At 40.1% G+C, this 14,955-nt stretch overlaps 1 protein-coding gene and 1 long non-coding RNA gene across 4 annotated transcripts; both read left to right on the top strand.

Moving 5' to 3' along the window:
* Window positions 1–496: 496 nt before the first annotated feature.
* Window positions 497–9,013, top strand: LOC120559511 (cytosolic sulfotransferase 1-like). Its single transcript, XM_039801232.1, has 8 exons — window positions 497–641; window positions 998–1,127; window positions 6,243–6,365; window positions 6,522–6,622; window positions 7,628–7,754; window positions 7,854–7,951; window positions 8,046–8,220; window positions 8,662–9,013. Exons 1-8 carry the CDS (start codon window positions 621–623, stop codon window positions 8,772–8,774), a joined length of 888 nt encoding a protein of 295 aa, XP_039657166.1. The 5' UTR covers window positions 497–620; the 3' UTR covers window positions 8,775–9,013.
* A 1,236-nt stretch (window positions 9,014–10,249) lies between these two features.
* On the top strand, window positions 10,250–13,203 carry LOC120559512. Of its 3 annotated transcripts, none has more exons than XR_005639303.1 (4): window positions 10,250–10,517; window positions 10,667–10,745; window positions 11,331–11,469; window positions 11,659–13,203. It is a non-coding gene; the product is annotated as an uncharacterized LOC120559512 (long non-coding RNA). The 3 variants fall into 3 exon arrangements; XR_005639304.1 differs by having other exon boundaries at window positions 10,250–10,495; XR_005639302.1 differs by having other exon boundaries at window positions 10,255–10,745.
* Window positions 13,204–14,955: the final 1,752 nt, after the last annotated feature.

Below are 14,955 nucleotides of genomic sequence, written 5' to 3' on the forward strand. Positions count from 1 at the left end.
CATCCACAAAGTGCTGTTTTTACCGCTGACAGTCTCAGATTAATATTCTAATTGTCGTACAACATTACAGAGATAGACCTTTTTGTTAAAGAGCTGTCTTTTTTTGACAGAGCAGAGCTGTAGATGTAAAACAGAACACTGCAAAAAAGCTTTGTTATTCTTTCCATATATTATGAACTCAAAGGCACTTCAAAGTCAAATGAATGCAACATGTTTTGAGTTGAAACCATGCACACTGTGTCGCTAACTCAAGTGGCTGACATTGCTTAAATGTGCATTCAGTATGTTTTTTGTATATTTCCTGTTTAAATTCTTCATGCCCCTGCATGTTTTGTACATACTCCAAGAAGTTGATTCTTGACAAATAAGTAGGCTATATGGTTCCATATATCTCTGTACTTCTGAGAGAACAGGGGAATACAATGTAAAGGCCTGGACATCTAGAAAGGGGAGGGCCTGGAGAACCATATCACATGTGACTGAGCCTCCAATTACAATGGAGAAAGTGTTATGCAACAAGAAGAGAGAGGAAGGAAAACAGATTGCTTATCTGAGAAAAATCCGAGCAGAAGAAAGAGAAAAGTGTCCAAAATACAGCAGAGAAACCAGCAGCATTCAGAATGTCATTTGATCCGGACAAGGTATGTCTTTAATTTCATCTAAAGTCTAAACATCTTTTTTTTCAAAGAGCTACTTCACTGTAATGCTGAGGAAAAGAGAATGGACTTGTGGACTGAAGTATTTTAAAACACAACTTAACACTAAAACTTACAGTACAACATGTCCTTTTGATGAGCTATTTGTTGTTTCTCTCCTTTTAAGATGACATGTAGAAGTTCATTGTTTTTTTACATTCTGACTTCTGTGTCTGCAACTGACAGTGAACAATCTTTGCATTCTTTTCCACACAGTCAAATTGCTGCAGTTCAATTACTCGCACACAATGATCATATGCTTTGATTTACAATTCTTTTCTCTCTCTCTTTTTTTCATTAAGATCTCTCGACCAGAAATCTTTGATTTCCACGGAGTCTCAATGATTAACTTTTTCACAGACAACTGGGAGAACATTCAAAACTTTCAGGCCAGGCCAGATGATATACTTATTGCAACATACCCGAAAGCAGGTCAGTCCATGAACATAAACAGCAAATATAAATGCTTTATGAGCTCATTAAAGATATGTGTATAGCATTGATGGGGATGTGGTCAGAGCAAATCAGCTCAACCAGTTCTACAACAGGTTTGATTGCCCTGCTCCTGCTGCAATGGCCTGTCCAACCCCCACACCGCACCCGCCACCTACTCCAATCTGTTCACCGCATGCTCCCCCACCCTCATGCTCACCTCCACAATCAACTGCTGATGTTCCCCTCCCCCATGCTGCTACCACAGACAGTGTGGTTCCATGCACTTCAGCCTACAGCCACCATTCCCAGATGTACCCCTCCCCCCAGTACTCAACAAAGGGACCCCCCTACCTCCCATCATCACGGTGTATCAGGTCAGAGGAAAGCTGAGTAGACTTCGTCCAAGGAAAGCAGCCGGCCCAGACCGAGTGTGTCCCAGAATGCTCAAAGCATGTGCTGTGGAACTGGGGGAGCCTCTGCAGCATGTCTGATCCTCCGACTGGAGAAGGTACCAGCACTGTGGATTACATCATGTCTCATCCCATTTCCTAAGAAGCCACATCCCAGTGAGCTAAATTACTTTAGCCCTGTCGCTCTAACATCACACATGATGAAGACGATGGAGCGACTGCTACTTTACATCCTCAGACCCCAAGTCAGCCACTCACTCGACCGGCTCCAGTTTGCATATCAGGTGAAGATGGGCGTGGAGGATGCCATCATATACCTACTGCACAGAGTGCAATCTCATCTGAACAAGGGGACAAGTGCTGTGAGAATCATGTTCTTTGATTTCTCTAGCGCCTTTAACACCATTCAGCCTGTCAGACTGAGAGACAAGCTTGTGCAGATGGGGGTTGATGCTCACTTGGTATCCTGGATAACAGACTACTTGACTGAGAGACCACAGTTCGTCAGGCTGAAGAACTGTTTCTCAGAGACTGTAATCTGTAGCACCGAAGCGCCTCAGGGGACTGTGTTTTTACCGTTCCTGTTCACCCTGTACACTTCTGACTTCAGCTACAACAATTACAAATACAAATACATGCAATTGTGGGGTGTATCAGGGATGGACAGGACGAGTACAGGAACCTGGTGGATGACTTTATGCAATGTTGCAGGCTCAACCATCTGCAGCTGAACGCAACAAAGACCAAGGAGTTGGTGGTGGATTTCAGGAGATCTAAGCCACATATGCTACCAGTCTCCATTGAAGGGGTCGTTGTGGAGGTGGTTAGCACATATAAGTAGCTGGGGGTACACATGGAAAATAAACTGGACTGGTCAACCAACACGGATGCACTGTATCAAAAAGGGCAGAGTCGACTTTACTTCCTGAGGAGGCTGCAGTCATTCAATGTCTGCAGTAAGCTCCTCTGGATGTTTTCCCAGTCAGTCATTGCCAGTGTCCTGTTTTATGCTGTGGTGTGATGGGGAGGCAGCATTAAGAAGAGAGACGCTGGGCTACTGAACAGACTGGTAAGGAAAGCTGGCTCTGTTGTTGGCATTGAGCTGGAGTCACTCACAGCAACTGCAGAGAAACGGACTATGAGTAGAATGCTGGCGATCATGGACAATGACCGCCACCCACTACACAGCACGTTCTTTAAACAGAGGTGCATGTTCAGTTTCAGACTTCTGTCATTGTCATGCTCTACAGGTTGAGGAGGTCCTTTGTCCCCATGCAGGGCCATCCAACTCTTCAATAGCCGCTTTCCAACCGGACGGATTTTTGCAGTTCCTAGAACATAAAATTCATAGAACTCTTTTTTTCTTGTGTTCCGACTGGACCAATTTGGGGATTTTTAAGTTCCTCTGGCTGCAGTTCCTGTAACTCTTTCAGCTCCTACTTCAGGGCAGGGTCTTTTCGCTGTTCCCTTCTCAGCATAGGGACCTAGGTAAACGAGGGTCGAGTTTCCGATACAGACAGACCAACAACGGTACAATTTTAACAATTTTCGCCATCTTATTCATCACTAAATTCACTTCTGACAACGTTTTAGGCGAGAAATGAACTGTTAACATTTCAAATATCGGCAGTCTTGCGAAAATTTATGACGAATTGACAATTTGCTTAAAAGTTTTCGGAGGTGAGAAGCTGCATGAAGTGAGGCGACAGTCGGCAGGTGCCTGCCCCGGCCGCTTGCTCGCTGCTCGGCCATGTCCTGCTCAGAAACCCCGCTGTCTGCTGGAGGTCTCTCAGACCGCTCTCGTAAATGAGAGGCTTTTATTTGGCCATTGACAGTTCGTTTGTTTAAATATCACAACACATGTCCATCATAAGATTAACGGGAACCTGTGGTTAATTGTCTTTTCGGAGTTAAACTCCACAAGCGCGCGCCCTGCCGGCTTTCACAATACCTCGTTCCGGCCGTCTCTCACACACACACACACACACACACACACACACACACACACATCCACAACGCAGCCGGCAGAGGCGAGGGAGAGAGAGATACCCGTTTCTCTTCGGGAGACTTGTTTAAATTATGACAAATATGCTATATACATTAGATTTAGTATGTAGACTTCAACGCGCACGTGGGCAATGATGGAGAGGCGTGATTGGGAGGAACGGCCTCCCTGATCTAAACCAGAGTGGTTGTTTGTTGTTGGACTTCTATGCTAGTCATGGATTGTCTATAACAAACACCATGTTCGAACATAGGGATGCTCATAAGTGTACTTGGTACCAGAGCACCCTAGGCCATAGGTCAATGAAAAGGTCATCTGATCTGAGGCCGTATGTTTTGGACACTTGGGTGAAGAGAGGGGCGGAGCTGTCAACCGATCACCATCTGGTGGTGAGTTGGGTCAGGGGGTGGGGGAAGACTCTGGACAGACCTGGTAAGCCCAAATGGGTAGTGCGGGTAAATTGGGAACGTCTGGAGGAGGGCCCTGTCCGACAGACTTTCAACTCACACCTCTGGTGGAGTTTTCGTGCATCCCTGTGGAGGCTGGGGGCATTGAACCTGAGTGGACAATGTTCAAAGTTTCCATTGCTGAAGCTGCGGCGTGGAGCTGTGGTCTTAGGGTCTTAGGTGCCTCAAGGGGCGGTAACCCACAAACACCGTGGTGGACACCGGTGGTCAGGGAAGCCGTCCGACTGAAGAAGGAGTCTTTTCGGGATATGTTATCCCAGAGGACTCCGGAGGCAGATGCAGGGTACCGAAGGGCCCGAAGGGCTGCAGCCTCTGCTGTGAAAGAGGCAAAGCAGCGGGTGTGGGAGAAGTTTGGAGAAGAGGTAATAGGGCGGTGGAAGGAGCACTTTGAGGAACTCCTGAATCCGACTAATATGCCCTCTATGTTAGAGGCAGAGCGGGAGGATGATGGGGGATTGTCATCAATTTCCCTGGTGGAAGTCACTGAGGTAGTCAAACAACTCCACAGTGGCAAAGCCTCAGGGATTGATGAGATCCATCCAGAAATGCTTAAAGCTCTGGGTGTGGAGGGGCTATCTTGGTTGACACGCCTCTTCAACATTGCGTGGAAGTTTGGGACAGTACCTAAGGAGTGGCAGACAGGGGTGGTGGTTCCCCTGTTCAAAAAGGGGGACCAGAGGGTGTGTGCCAATTACAGGGGTATCACACTTCTCAGCATCCCTGGTAAAGTCTACTCAAAGGTGCTGGAAAGGAGGGTTCGGCCGATAGTCGAAACTCGGGTTGAAGAGGAACAATGCGGATTCCGTCCTGGTCGTGGAACAACGGACCAGCTCTTCACTCTCGCAAGGATCCTGGAGGGAGCCTGGGAGTATGCCCAACCGGTCTACATGTGTTTTGTGGATCTGGAAAAGGCGTATGACCGGGTCCCCCGGGAGATACTGTGGGAGGTGCTGCGGGGGTATGAGGTGAGGGGGTCTCTTCTCAGGGCCATCCAATCTCTGTACGACCAAAGTGAGAGCTGTGTCAGTGTTCTCGGCAGTAAGTCAGACTCGTTTCAGGTGAGGGTTGGCCTCCGCCAGGGCTGCACTCTGTCCCCAATTCTGTCTGTAATATTTATGTACAGGATATCAAGGCGTAGTCAGGGAGGGGAGGGGTTGCAGTTTGGTGGGCTGGGGATCTCATCGTGGCTCTTTGCAGATGATGTGGTCCTGATGGCATCATCGGCCTGTGACCTTCAGCACTCACTGGATCGGTTCGCAGCCGAGTGTGAAGCGGCTGGGATGAGGATCAGCACCTCTAAATCTGAGGCCATGGTTCTCAGCAGGAAACCGATGGAGTGCCTACTCCAGGTAGGGAATGAGTCCTTACCCCAAGTGAAGGAGTTCAAGTACCTTGGGGTTTTGTTCGCGAGTGAGGGGCCAATGGAGCGGGAGATTGGTCGGAGAATCGGCGCAGCGGGTGCGGTATTACATTCAATTTATCGCACCGTTGTGACGAAAAGAGAGCTGAGCCAGAAGGCAAAGCTCTCGATCTACCAGTCAGTTTTCATTCCTACCCTCACCAGCGGTGCGAATGCAAATTGAAAAAACGGTTTTGGGGGATAGTAGTTAGTAGAACTGCTTAGAAGTGGACTTTTCCTATAACTATGTTCCTGTAACTACCTGGTCAGAAAGAGGCTAATACCACACAAAGGGGGAGGGGAGAAATTGGCTTTTCAGCATGAGCCTGTCTCTCTCAGCACCTACCATTATATCACTTTGTCTGCTGTACACCTGACTGTCTTACAGGCTATATTAGCCCTCCTACAAAATCTGTACTGTGGTCATAACATCTACATCTTATAACGTATTCCCTGTTATATATTGTTCTTATAGTATATTATTTCTTGTATTATTTGTCAAGCAATTCTATTATGTTTACATTCTTGTCTTTTCATAGTCATAGTTAATATTTAATAATAAGCTATTGCACTGTTCAATCCCTGCACTTCACAAATTGTTAACTCTTTAAATTTCTGTGAGTGATTATATGCATGTGAGACGTATGTGTGTATTATGGTTGTATTATGGTTGTCTAAGCTACTGGATGCCTAAAATGTCCCTCGGGATGAATAAGGTATCTACAGTATCTATCTACTTATCTCATTTTTGTTTCTCTCTCTCTCTCTCTCTATCTCTCTCTCTCTCTTTCTCTCTCTCTCTCTCTCTCTCTCTCTCTGTCTGTCTTTTAGGAACCACATGGGTCTCCTACATCCTTGACCTGCTGTATTTTGGTCAGACAGAGCGTCAGACATCCATCCCAATCTTTGAAAGAGTGCCTTTTTTGGAGCTCATCGTCCCGTCTTTCGGTTCAGGTTGATCAAACATACATGTACATGCATCACAAACAATGGGCCAAAAATGAAACCCAATACATAAAATCATGTAACATAAAAACCACAGCAAACAAATGTACCCATTACTTCTGCTCTGTGACACTTTGCTTACTCCATCTTTACCTCTTCATACAGGAAAAGACCAGGCAGACAACCTCCTGACTTCTCCTCGACTCATTAAAACTCACTTTCCATTCCAATTTGTGCCAAAGTCCTTTTGGGAGCAAAACTGCAGGGTCAGTAGTTTGTGTGTTCTTTGCATTATATCAACTACAAGTAAGCCCCCTTTGGTCGCCCTTTTCCTCTGACCCTCAATTGACTCCTGAGACCTTTGCCCCTGCACCCCAGCCCTCTCCACTGCATATTACACAACTACATTTGCTGTGGATTTCCTGAGAAGGTACAGTATCATTCCAAACATGCTTGCACGCTTACACACCACATACACAGTGGCGCAAAAAGTGGGTATGTGCTATATGCGGCGCATAGGGGCGATGGTAAAAAAAAAAAAGATTTAGGCTACAAATTATACATATATATATATATATATATATATGTGTGTGTGTATATATACATATATATATATATATATATATATATATAAATACAGGCTCGACATTAACAGTTGCCCTTGGCAACCAAATTGTGACAAGTGGCAACCTAATCATCACCCCTGGTTGCCCCCATGGCACATTATTGTAGCCCACTTTTTTCTTGTACTGTATTTTCATTACAATAAATAAATCATCATTGATTGCATATGCGTTGCGGATGTTTAAATTTGCATTGTGATTTGTCCCTGCTGTCAGACATCTATAATTGTTATATTTTCCACCTCTGTATGTATATACCATATGATTATTTATAATTTTGGTAGGCCTACAGTGGCTGATATACTTGAAAATAAACCTTTATTATTTAAAGCCCATACATGATGATGTCGGCACACTTATTTTTTTATTTATTTGTTTTTTTTACGGGGGGGGGGCGCCACAATTGTTGCTGCATACCCCTCTGACACTGGGTAGTTGCACCCCTGCACATACACACCACATACACACAAACAGTACACGCACCTGTCGTGCTGAAAAACTAATAATAAAAAAGGAAGAAAATTTGAGTAGAACTTGAGGCATGTCTACCATCAGTTACTACAACAAACACTTGGTGTGTAAAAGTATATTATGTCTCATGTAATGTTGGTCTTCAGATCATTGAAGCGTTTTTTTCTTCTTCTGTAGATGGTCTACGTGGCCCGCAATGCCAAAGACAACATGGTGTCTTATTTTCACTTTGATCGCATGAACAAGATTCAGCCAGAGCCGGGAGAATGGAGCAGCTACATCCACAGATTCATGGAGGGAAAGAGTATGTATGATTTATGATGATGAATTTTATTGATACAGAGATGCATGGATTTTTCCTGAATACTACAGTGATTTTATGCGTTGGTCTGTTGCTATACAGTGGTGTTTGGATCCTGGTATGACCATGTGAACGGCTGGTGGAAGAAGAAACAAACTTACTCAAAACTCCATTACATGTTCTACGAAGATCTGATTGAGGTAATTTAGTTGTTGTTCTGTGTCTCTTCCTACTCAGGCTACCTTTCATTTCTAGCTGGTAACAATGCATTGATTGAGACAACTATGTTTCCAGGATACTGGACGGGAAATAGACAAACTCTGCTCCTTTCTTGGTTTGTCTCGTTCAGTCGAGGAGAAGAAAAGAGTTACAAGTGGAGTGCAGTTTGACAATATGAGAAAGGACGACATGGCCAATTACTCTACAAACTTTTTTATGGATTTCAAAATTTCTCCTTTTATGAGAAAAGGTAAGCTTTAGTGCGCAACTTTTTGATATTAATGAACATCTGTTACATTCAAGCCATTACCAAATAAGTTGATACAAAGCTAACTCTTTATGTATTTCTCAGTATGGCTATGTTCAGAAGATTGTGTCATCCGGCTACTTTGCGCATCAAACTCGAGTCAAAATAATTACCTCTTCTGAAGAGTACATCATGTTTTTTGAATCTTCTGTGTCCTCCTTGGCTACTAGCAACTGTGTGGAGGAGGGGTGGGTGTTAGTTGCGATCACAGAAGGCTTGTATCATGTGAATTGTTGTCATTACTTAGAATTCCTCATGGGGGCGACAGAAACCACGCACTTTAGCTTCAATGAATAAATAGTTAAATGTGTGTGACAAGAAAAACTAAATCAGATCTCCTCTTTTAGCTAAAAAAAAACAGTGATTCTCTCTGTGGTTCTGCAGGGCAGGTTGGTGACTGGAAGAACCATTTCACTGTGGCCCAGAATGAACAGTTTGATGAAGATTACAAGAAAAAGATGAAGAATTCCACACTTCAGTTCCGCACTGAAATTTAAACAGGACTGGACAGGCTGTGTATATTTGGAGATGGATCTATGACGGACTGGACATGTGGTGTTTCTATGAAAAAATCAAGTTACAGTTGCTTCTAATGCAGTGATTTCTCAAAGTGGGGTTTGTGGCACTCTCCCAGGGGATCCGTGAAAAGTTTTCACATTCATTCATTTAAATTATCATGATGTAGGCTAATGTTGTTTTTTTTTCAAAAGGCTTTAGAGTTCCACAAATAATATTTTTTTTAAATATTTTTTATTTTAATTTCATAGATTTCATATTTCTTTCATAACAAGAAAATGTAGCATTTAGAAAATTAACCAATGATGTAATTGGTCAAAAATCCTTAAATAAAAAACTGAATAGTATCCTGTCCACCATATTGTCCACATGTACAGTCTAACTCTTCAGAAGAATGAAATGTTAATGTGTAATTAAAGAGCAGCTGTATGACTAAACAATTTACACTGATATTCTCTAATGAGATCAAGACATTAGTGTGATCAATAAAATGAATCCAAATGTTTTTATTCATATCTATAATTTTTATATTTCCAATAAAAACAACAATAACTCATTCATGATGTTCATTTTGTTTTTTTCTATGCATGAGACATCAAATAATAAAATGATCAGATAATAGGTAATAGGCTTTACTTAAACACAATTTTGAAGTACTCGTACTTTACTTGAGTATTTCCACTTCCTGCCACTTTATACTTTTACTCCACTAGGCTACATGGGAAAGATTGTACATTTTACTCTACTACATTTATTTGACAGATTTAGTTACTATGCAGAATCAGATTGTTCATACAAAATATAATCAACTAATAAATTGTGATTATTATAGATTAAAAACCCATATTACATTGAAATCACTTCCTCTTTCACCAGCTGCAAGTGATGCTTACACATGAATTCATCACTAATTATAATTCAATAATATAATGTTCATTTTTATGAAATGAGTCAATCTGCATAATGAATACTTTAACTTTTGGTACTTTAAGTACATTTTGATTCTAATGCTTGTTGTACTTTTAGTTGCAGTAGCGTCCCACTGCAGAGCTTCAGGCTTGGTCCCATCTCTAACAGCAGGACCCATGGTGGAAAATCACATATTCACATATTATAATTACATTATATTGTGCAGTGTATTGTATTATTGTATTAATACATAAATAGCCTAAATACTTTAGTATATATTTAATAATGTTATCACGTCCATGCCACTGTATAAGTAAGCTAGGCCACACAACCTCCACCAATAACACCAAGGTTCGGGCATCTGGTAAACATGTCCCCTGGGCGTCTCCGTAGGATGGTGTTCCAGGCACGTCGAGCTGGGAGGAGGCCTATTATAGATAGCAGTTTCCTAACGTTAAATGCTACCTTACATAGCAAAGCTTAGCTGTAACTTAACAACAAAACGCCTAGTACAGCACAGAAAACATATATGATCAATACTAACACTTTATAAATCGTGATAGGAATACAGTAGTGCCACTGTTTTGGGCGTCTGTCATTAAAACTCAGCTGCTGCACTGAATGTCTGGCTGTCACTTAAAAACTCATTAGCCAATGGGGACGCACCTCTGAAAAGACCCGCCCATGCAAGAGGTGTGTCAGGCAGTGCAATCAAGGGAGCTGGGATCATGACCGCAAGGGTGAAAGAGTCTGATCAGTGCAGAAAGAAGAAAAGGGAACTGTAAACAAAGTTGTACGTTTTACTTTTTGCCTTAGTGAGTGATTTTTGTTTGATACTTAAGAAGTGTTGTTTGAACATATTGGCACAAATCTAATTCCACAATTCGGTGGCTGTCAAATCACATCTGCCAGGAGAGGTGATTAACGTTACAGTAAAGTAAAATGTAGGCTACTATTAACACAGGTGAAGAAACACACTGGGAGAAGAGGAAAATACAACCAGGAAAGAGCAGTCAAAGGAAACCATCAGTAATTTGGACATGGTATGACTCCAGATAATTTAATTCTTTATAATGTCCTGTTTTTCTTTTTTTTCAATATATGCATCCCGCTTTTCAGTGGGGTTCAATTAGATGCATAGTCAGGAAGAGGTATTCAGATCCTTTACTTAAGTAAAGGTAGCAATACCACACTGTGAAAATACTACAAGTAAAAGTCCTGCATTCAAACCTTACTTAAGTAAAAGTATGTAGGTATAACAGTAACTGTTGGGTAGTTTAATTTAGAAATGCATCATATTCTCCAAGATCATCTTATGTTTGTAGCGTTGTCGCTTTCCTGTGAGAACCACCTATCTCCAAAAAGTCAACTTTTCATGCATATCAGAAAAACAGCCCTGTTTTCACCTTTTTTAAATTCTACCACTGCTCATAGTTAGCTAGCTATGATTGTGAATAATTCTGTTTCTGTTCATTTCCATAGTTGTTTTCTTTCCTAGTTTCTTTTGGATTCTTAAGTTATTGTTGTTTCTCTCCTTTTTTATTTTTCTAAGAAAATCTGACTTGAGTTTGATTACACAATATGTTTTGCAGCCTATGTTTTGATTCTGTTCTCTCTTTTTTTCAAAGATGGCTGTAACTTCTCGACCAGAACTGTTTGATTTTCACGGAGTCTGCATGACTCACTTTTACACAGACAACTGGGAGAACATGCAAAACTTTCAGGCCAGGCCAGATGATATACTTATTGCAACATACCTCAAAGCAGGTCAGTTCACACACAGATGAACAGGATGTGCTTTGTTTTATACTGTAGTTTGGATTAGATATGTGTATGGAAGTCTAAAATTATCTTAATTTATTAACCCAAATTAATAAAGGATTATCTTATATCTTTATTTATTGTTTATATTATTATATTATCTTTTTATTTAATTGATTATTGTCTTTCTTTTAGGAACCTACATCCTTGAACTGCTGTATTTTGGTCAGACAGAGCGTCAGACATCCATCCCTATTTATAACAGGGTGCCTATGTTGGAGGCCGCCTTCCCTTCTCTGCAGCCAGGTTGAATTAACTATGGTATATACTCACCATATTACATATGTCACAAATATGCAAACACTTTTATGACGTGGTGGTAATTCTCAGTCTTTTACTTAAATCAGTAAACTAAATTGTTCACATGGATTCACATGTCATTCTGTTATATTGTATATTATACAGTATGTAAAGGCTGTGTGCCAGGGAGTGTGCAATAAATTGAAGGAGCTGTACCCAAAATACTGAGAAGAAAAACAAACAGCGGGCAAGGATGCCTCCACACAGCTCTCACAGATCGTTTCCCAATACTTGAAATACATACGTTTTTTTTTTTTATGGCCACATGCACTGACATGCACATGAGGCCAGAACGGCATAATAACAGAGAAACTCAGATTAAAACACACACAAAGGGAGTGTTACTTTATTCTCTGCTCAGGACGCCATTAACTCCACCATATCTTTTCATGGCAAATATTTGTTTATTGCTATATTAATGTTCTGAATATGTACAGCCTCTTTAATAACAATTGGTGCATTTATCATCATCATGGTATCTGAACGTTTAACAATATCATATTTTTAGTTATTTCAAGATACAATGAGTAACATAATTCAATATTTTTCAAAGGCTATCTAAACATAATAAATGTATAGCTGTTTGGGTCCCAAAAACACTCCATCCGCTACGGACAGGCATGTTTTGAACGGGCACTGTTTTAGCTATGTGAAATAGCCTACATAAAAATGAATACACTAATAATAAACCGCAATAATAAACAGCAATAATAATAATACTAGTATAATAGTTATAAATTTCTCATTTTTATTTGAATCCATACATGAAATGCAGCAAGGAATACAAGAACAAAAGTTCAATGAGCAAAGTAAACTAATGAATCTAACACTGTACTTCTGCACTGTGGCTACAGACTAGAGGCGGCACATTGATTGATTGATTTTCTATGGCACGTACTGCGTTTATGGAGGGGACAACACTATGGGTGCTGGAGGTACCACCCTGGTCATGAAATAAAAGAGGAAACAGCAAGTACTGATACAGTGAAATCTTACGGGTTCATTGGAATGTCGACAACAACACAAGGCCATTGTACTGTAAATACTAACCAAGTCAAGCATCTCAAATCACTGGGAGATACTGGAAGTCACCCTGAGGTAACCGAAAACAAGTCATGGTATGGCTCTCATCAGGAACAACAATAACATGTCAGTAATCATTTTGTTAGAACAAGGCTCAGTTTTTAAAAAACAGAATACTTGTAATATCATGTTGGAACAAAACTTTTCAAATGTAAGGAGGAAACCACTGGACCAGGATCACCAAACAGATTCAAGTTAATTAATAGACTAAATATGGTTACATGTGAAGTGTTTTGTGTTTCTTTCCGATACCTTTGTCGTCATTTAATGACAGAATAAAAAAATGTAAATCCCGCAGACCGTAGTCGGTTCATTATTTATTTAGCAATCTCTGCGTCAATATAATCCTGAGCACATCTTGTAACAACCTCTGCAGTGAAGTATTAACTGTCAAAGCACGTCCTATACTGGACACTGATGTTGAAAAAACTGTCTGCACAGCTCACACACATAAGCACTTTAGATTGTCTTTCACAGTAACCACTACAACTATGTTTCAAATACACCTTTATTCAAGAACATCAAAAATAACATTATTTACATTGTTGCTTATACATCATATATTTGAAAGATATTTTCCTCTTGAGTAGTAAAATACTTCAGTCTAGTGCTCAGGCTTAGAGTTAAGTGCTCTGTTGATTTAGGTCTATTATAAGAGATCTGAGGTTCATGCCAAGCAAGTCTCAGGTGGTGCCGCCCTGCAAAGCTGTGTAGCATTTAACATAACATATACAACTGTCTGAATTGATTCAATGCGACTGAATGGATTATGATAATGTTTAATATTCTTCGTCAAATCCTGTAAAAATGCAGTCAGAGGCTTAAATCGTACATAATTATTGATTGCAAAAGCTTTGTCCTACAGCAAAATAACAAGATGAAATGCATTAACCTCACAAGTGAATGCTTGAATCTCATTGTGAAGTTGAGCTCCAGCTAAAAGCCTAAGCGACAGTTTCAGAAGTACAAGCATGCGTCTGCATGTCTCTGGCCGTTGTTTACTGCCCATGTCTTTATGCAACCAGGTTGACATTAACATACAAGGCAGACTGGACAACAACAATAGCAGTAGCAGCACGTTAAGAGCTTAGAAGTAGTAATCCGTAGCTGAGTCACTATGATACTGTTAAGACGCTATAGAGAGTTAACCCAAATAATGGATTTATAGAACCATACAAATATCACGGAACCAAACAAGGTTATGTATGGCACATCTTTACATCACAAAGCAAATTGAAATATGGAACACAGCAAATAAACTCTATGAAAGCAATGACATTCACGATTGTTGATATGCAGACATTTCTTTTCACAGAAACAATAGAAATGGGACTTACAGACGCTTGGAGCCACATTTGTCTTTTCAAAAGTATTGAAACTCTCGGTGGTGCTGTTCCCAGACATGCTAAAGAGCCATTATTAGGACTTGTTGAAATGTATGTATGGTCCCAGTGTATTTGAAGTGACACCAGTGTTATGCAGGTCTGTGTGTTTGAGATAAAACAGGACAAGAAAGAGAGGGCAATAATGTTTGAGTGAGAAAGAGTTATGAGTGTGCTGTGTTGTTTATGTTTATCTGTGCTATATCTCCCAGTTTTACTCCCAGAGTAAAAGGCATACCATATCTGTTCCACAAACACAGTTCTTTAAAAGCCTTTAAAAGCCAATAGGTTTTTTTTTTTTTTTTTTTTTTTTTTTTTGTTAATATTTTTTTTTTTTTTTTTTTTTTTTTTTTTTTTTTATTTTTTTTTTTTTTTTTTTTTTTTTTTTTTTTTTTTTTTTTTTTTTTTTTTTTTTTTTTTTTTTTTTTTTTTTTTTTTTTTTTTTTTTTTGTTTTTTTTTTTTTTTTTTTTTTTTTTTTTTTTTTTTTTGTGTTTTTTTTTTTTTTTTTTTTTTTTTTTTTTTTTTTTTTTTTTTTTTTTTTTTTTTTTTTTTCCTTTTTTTTTTTTTTTTTGTTTTTTGGTGACCCGCGTGTTTTTTTTTTTTTTTTTTTTTTTTTTTTTTTTTTTTTTTTTTTTTTTTTTTTTTTTTTTCCCCTTTTTTCCCTTC

This window comes from Perca fluviatilis, chromosome 5 (assembly GCF_010015445.1).
Source record: "Perca fluviatilis chromosome 5, GENO_Pfluv_1.0, whole genome shotgun sequence".
NCBI lineage: Eukaryota > Metazoa > Chordata > Actinopteri > Perciformes > Percidae > Perca > Perca fluviatilis.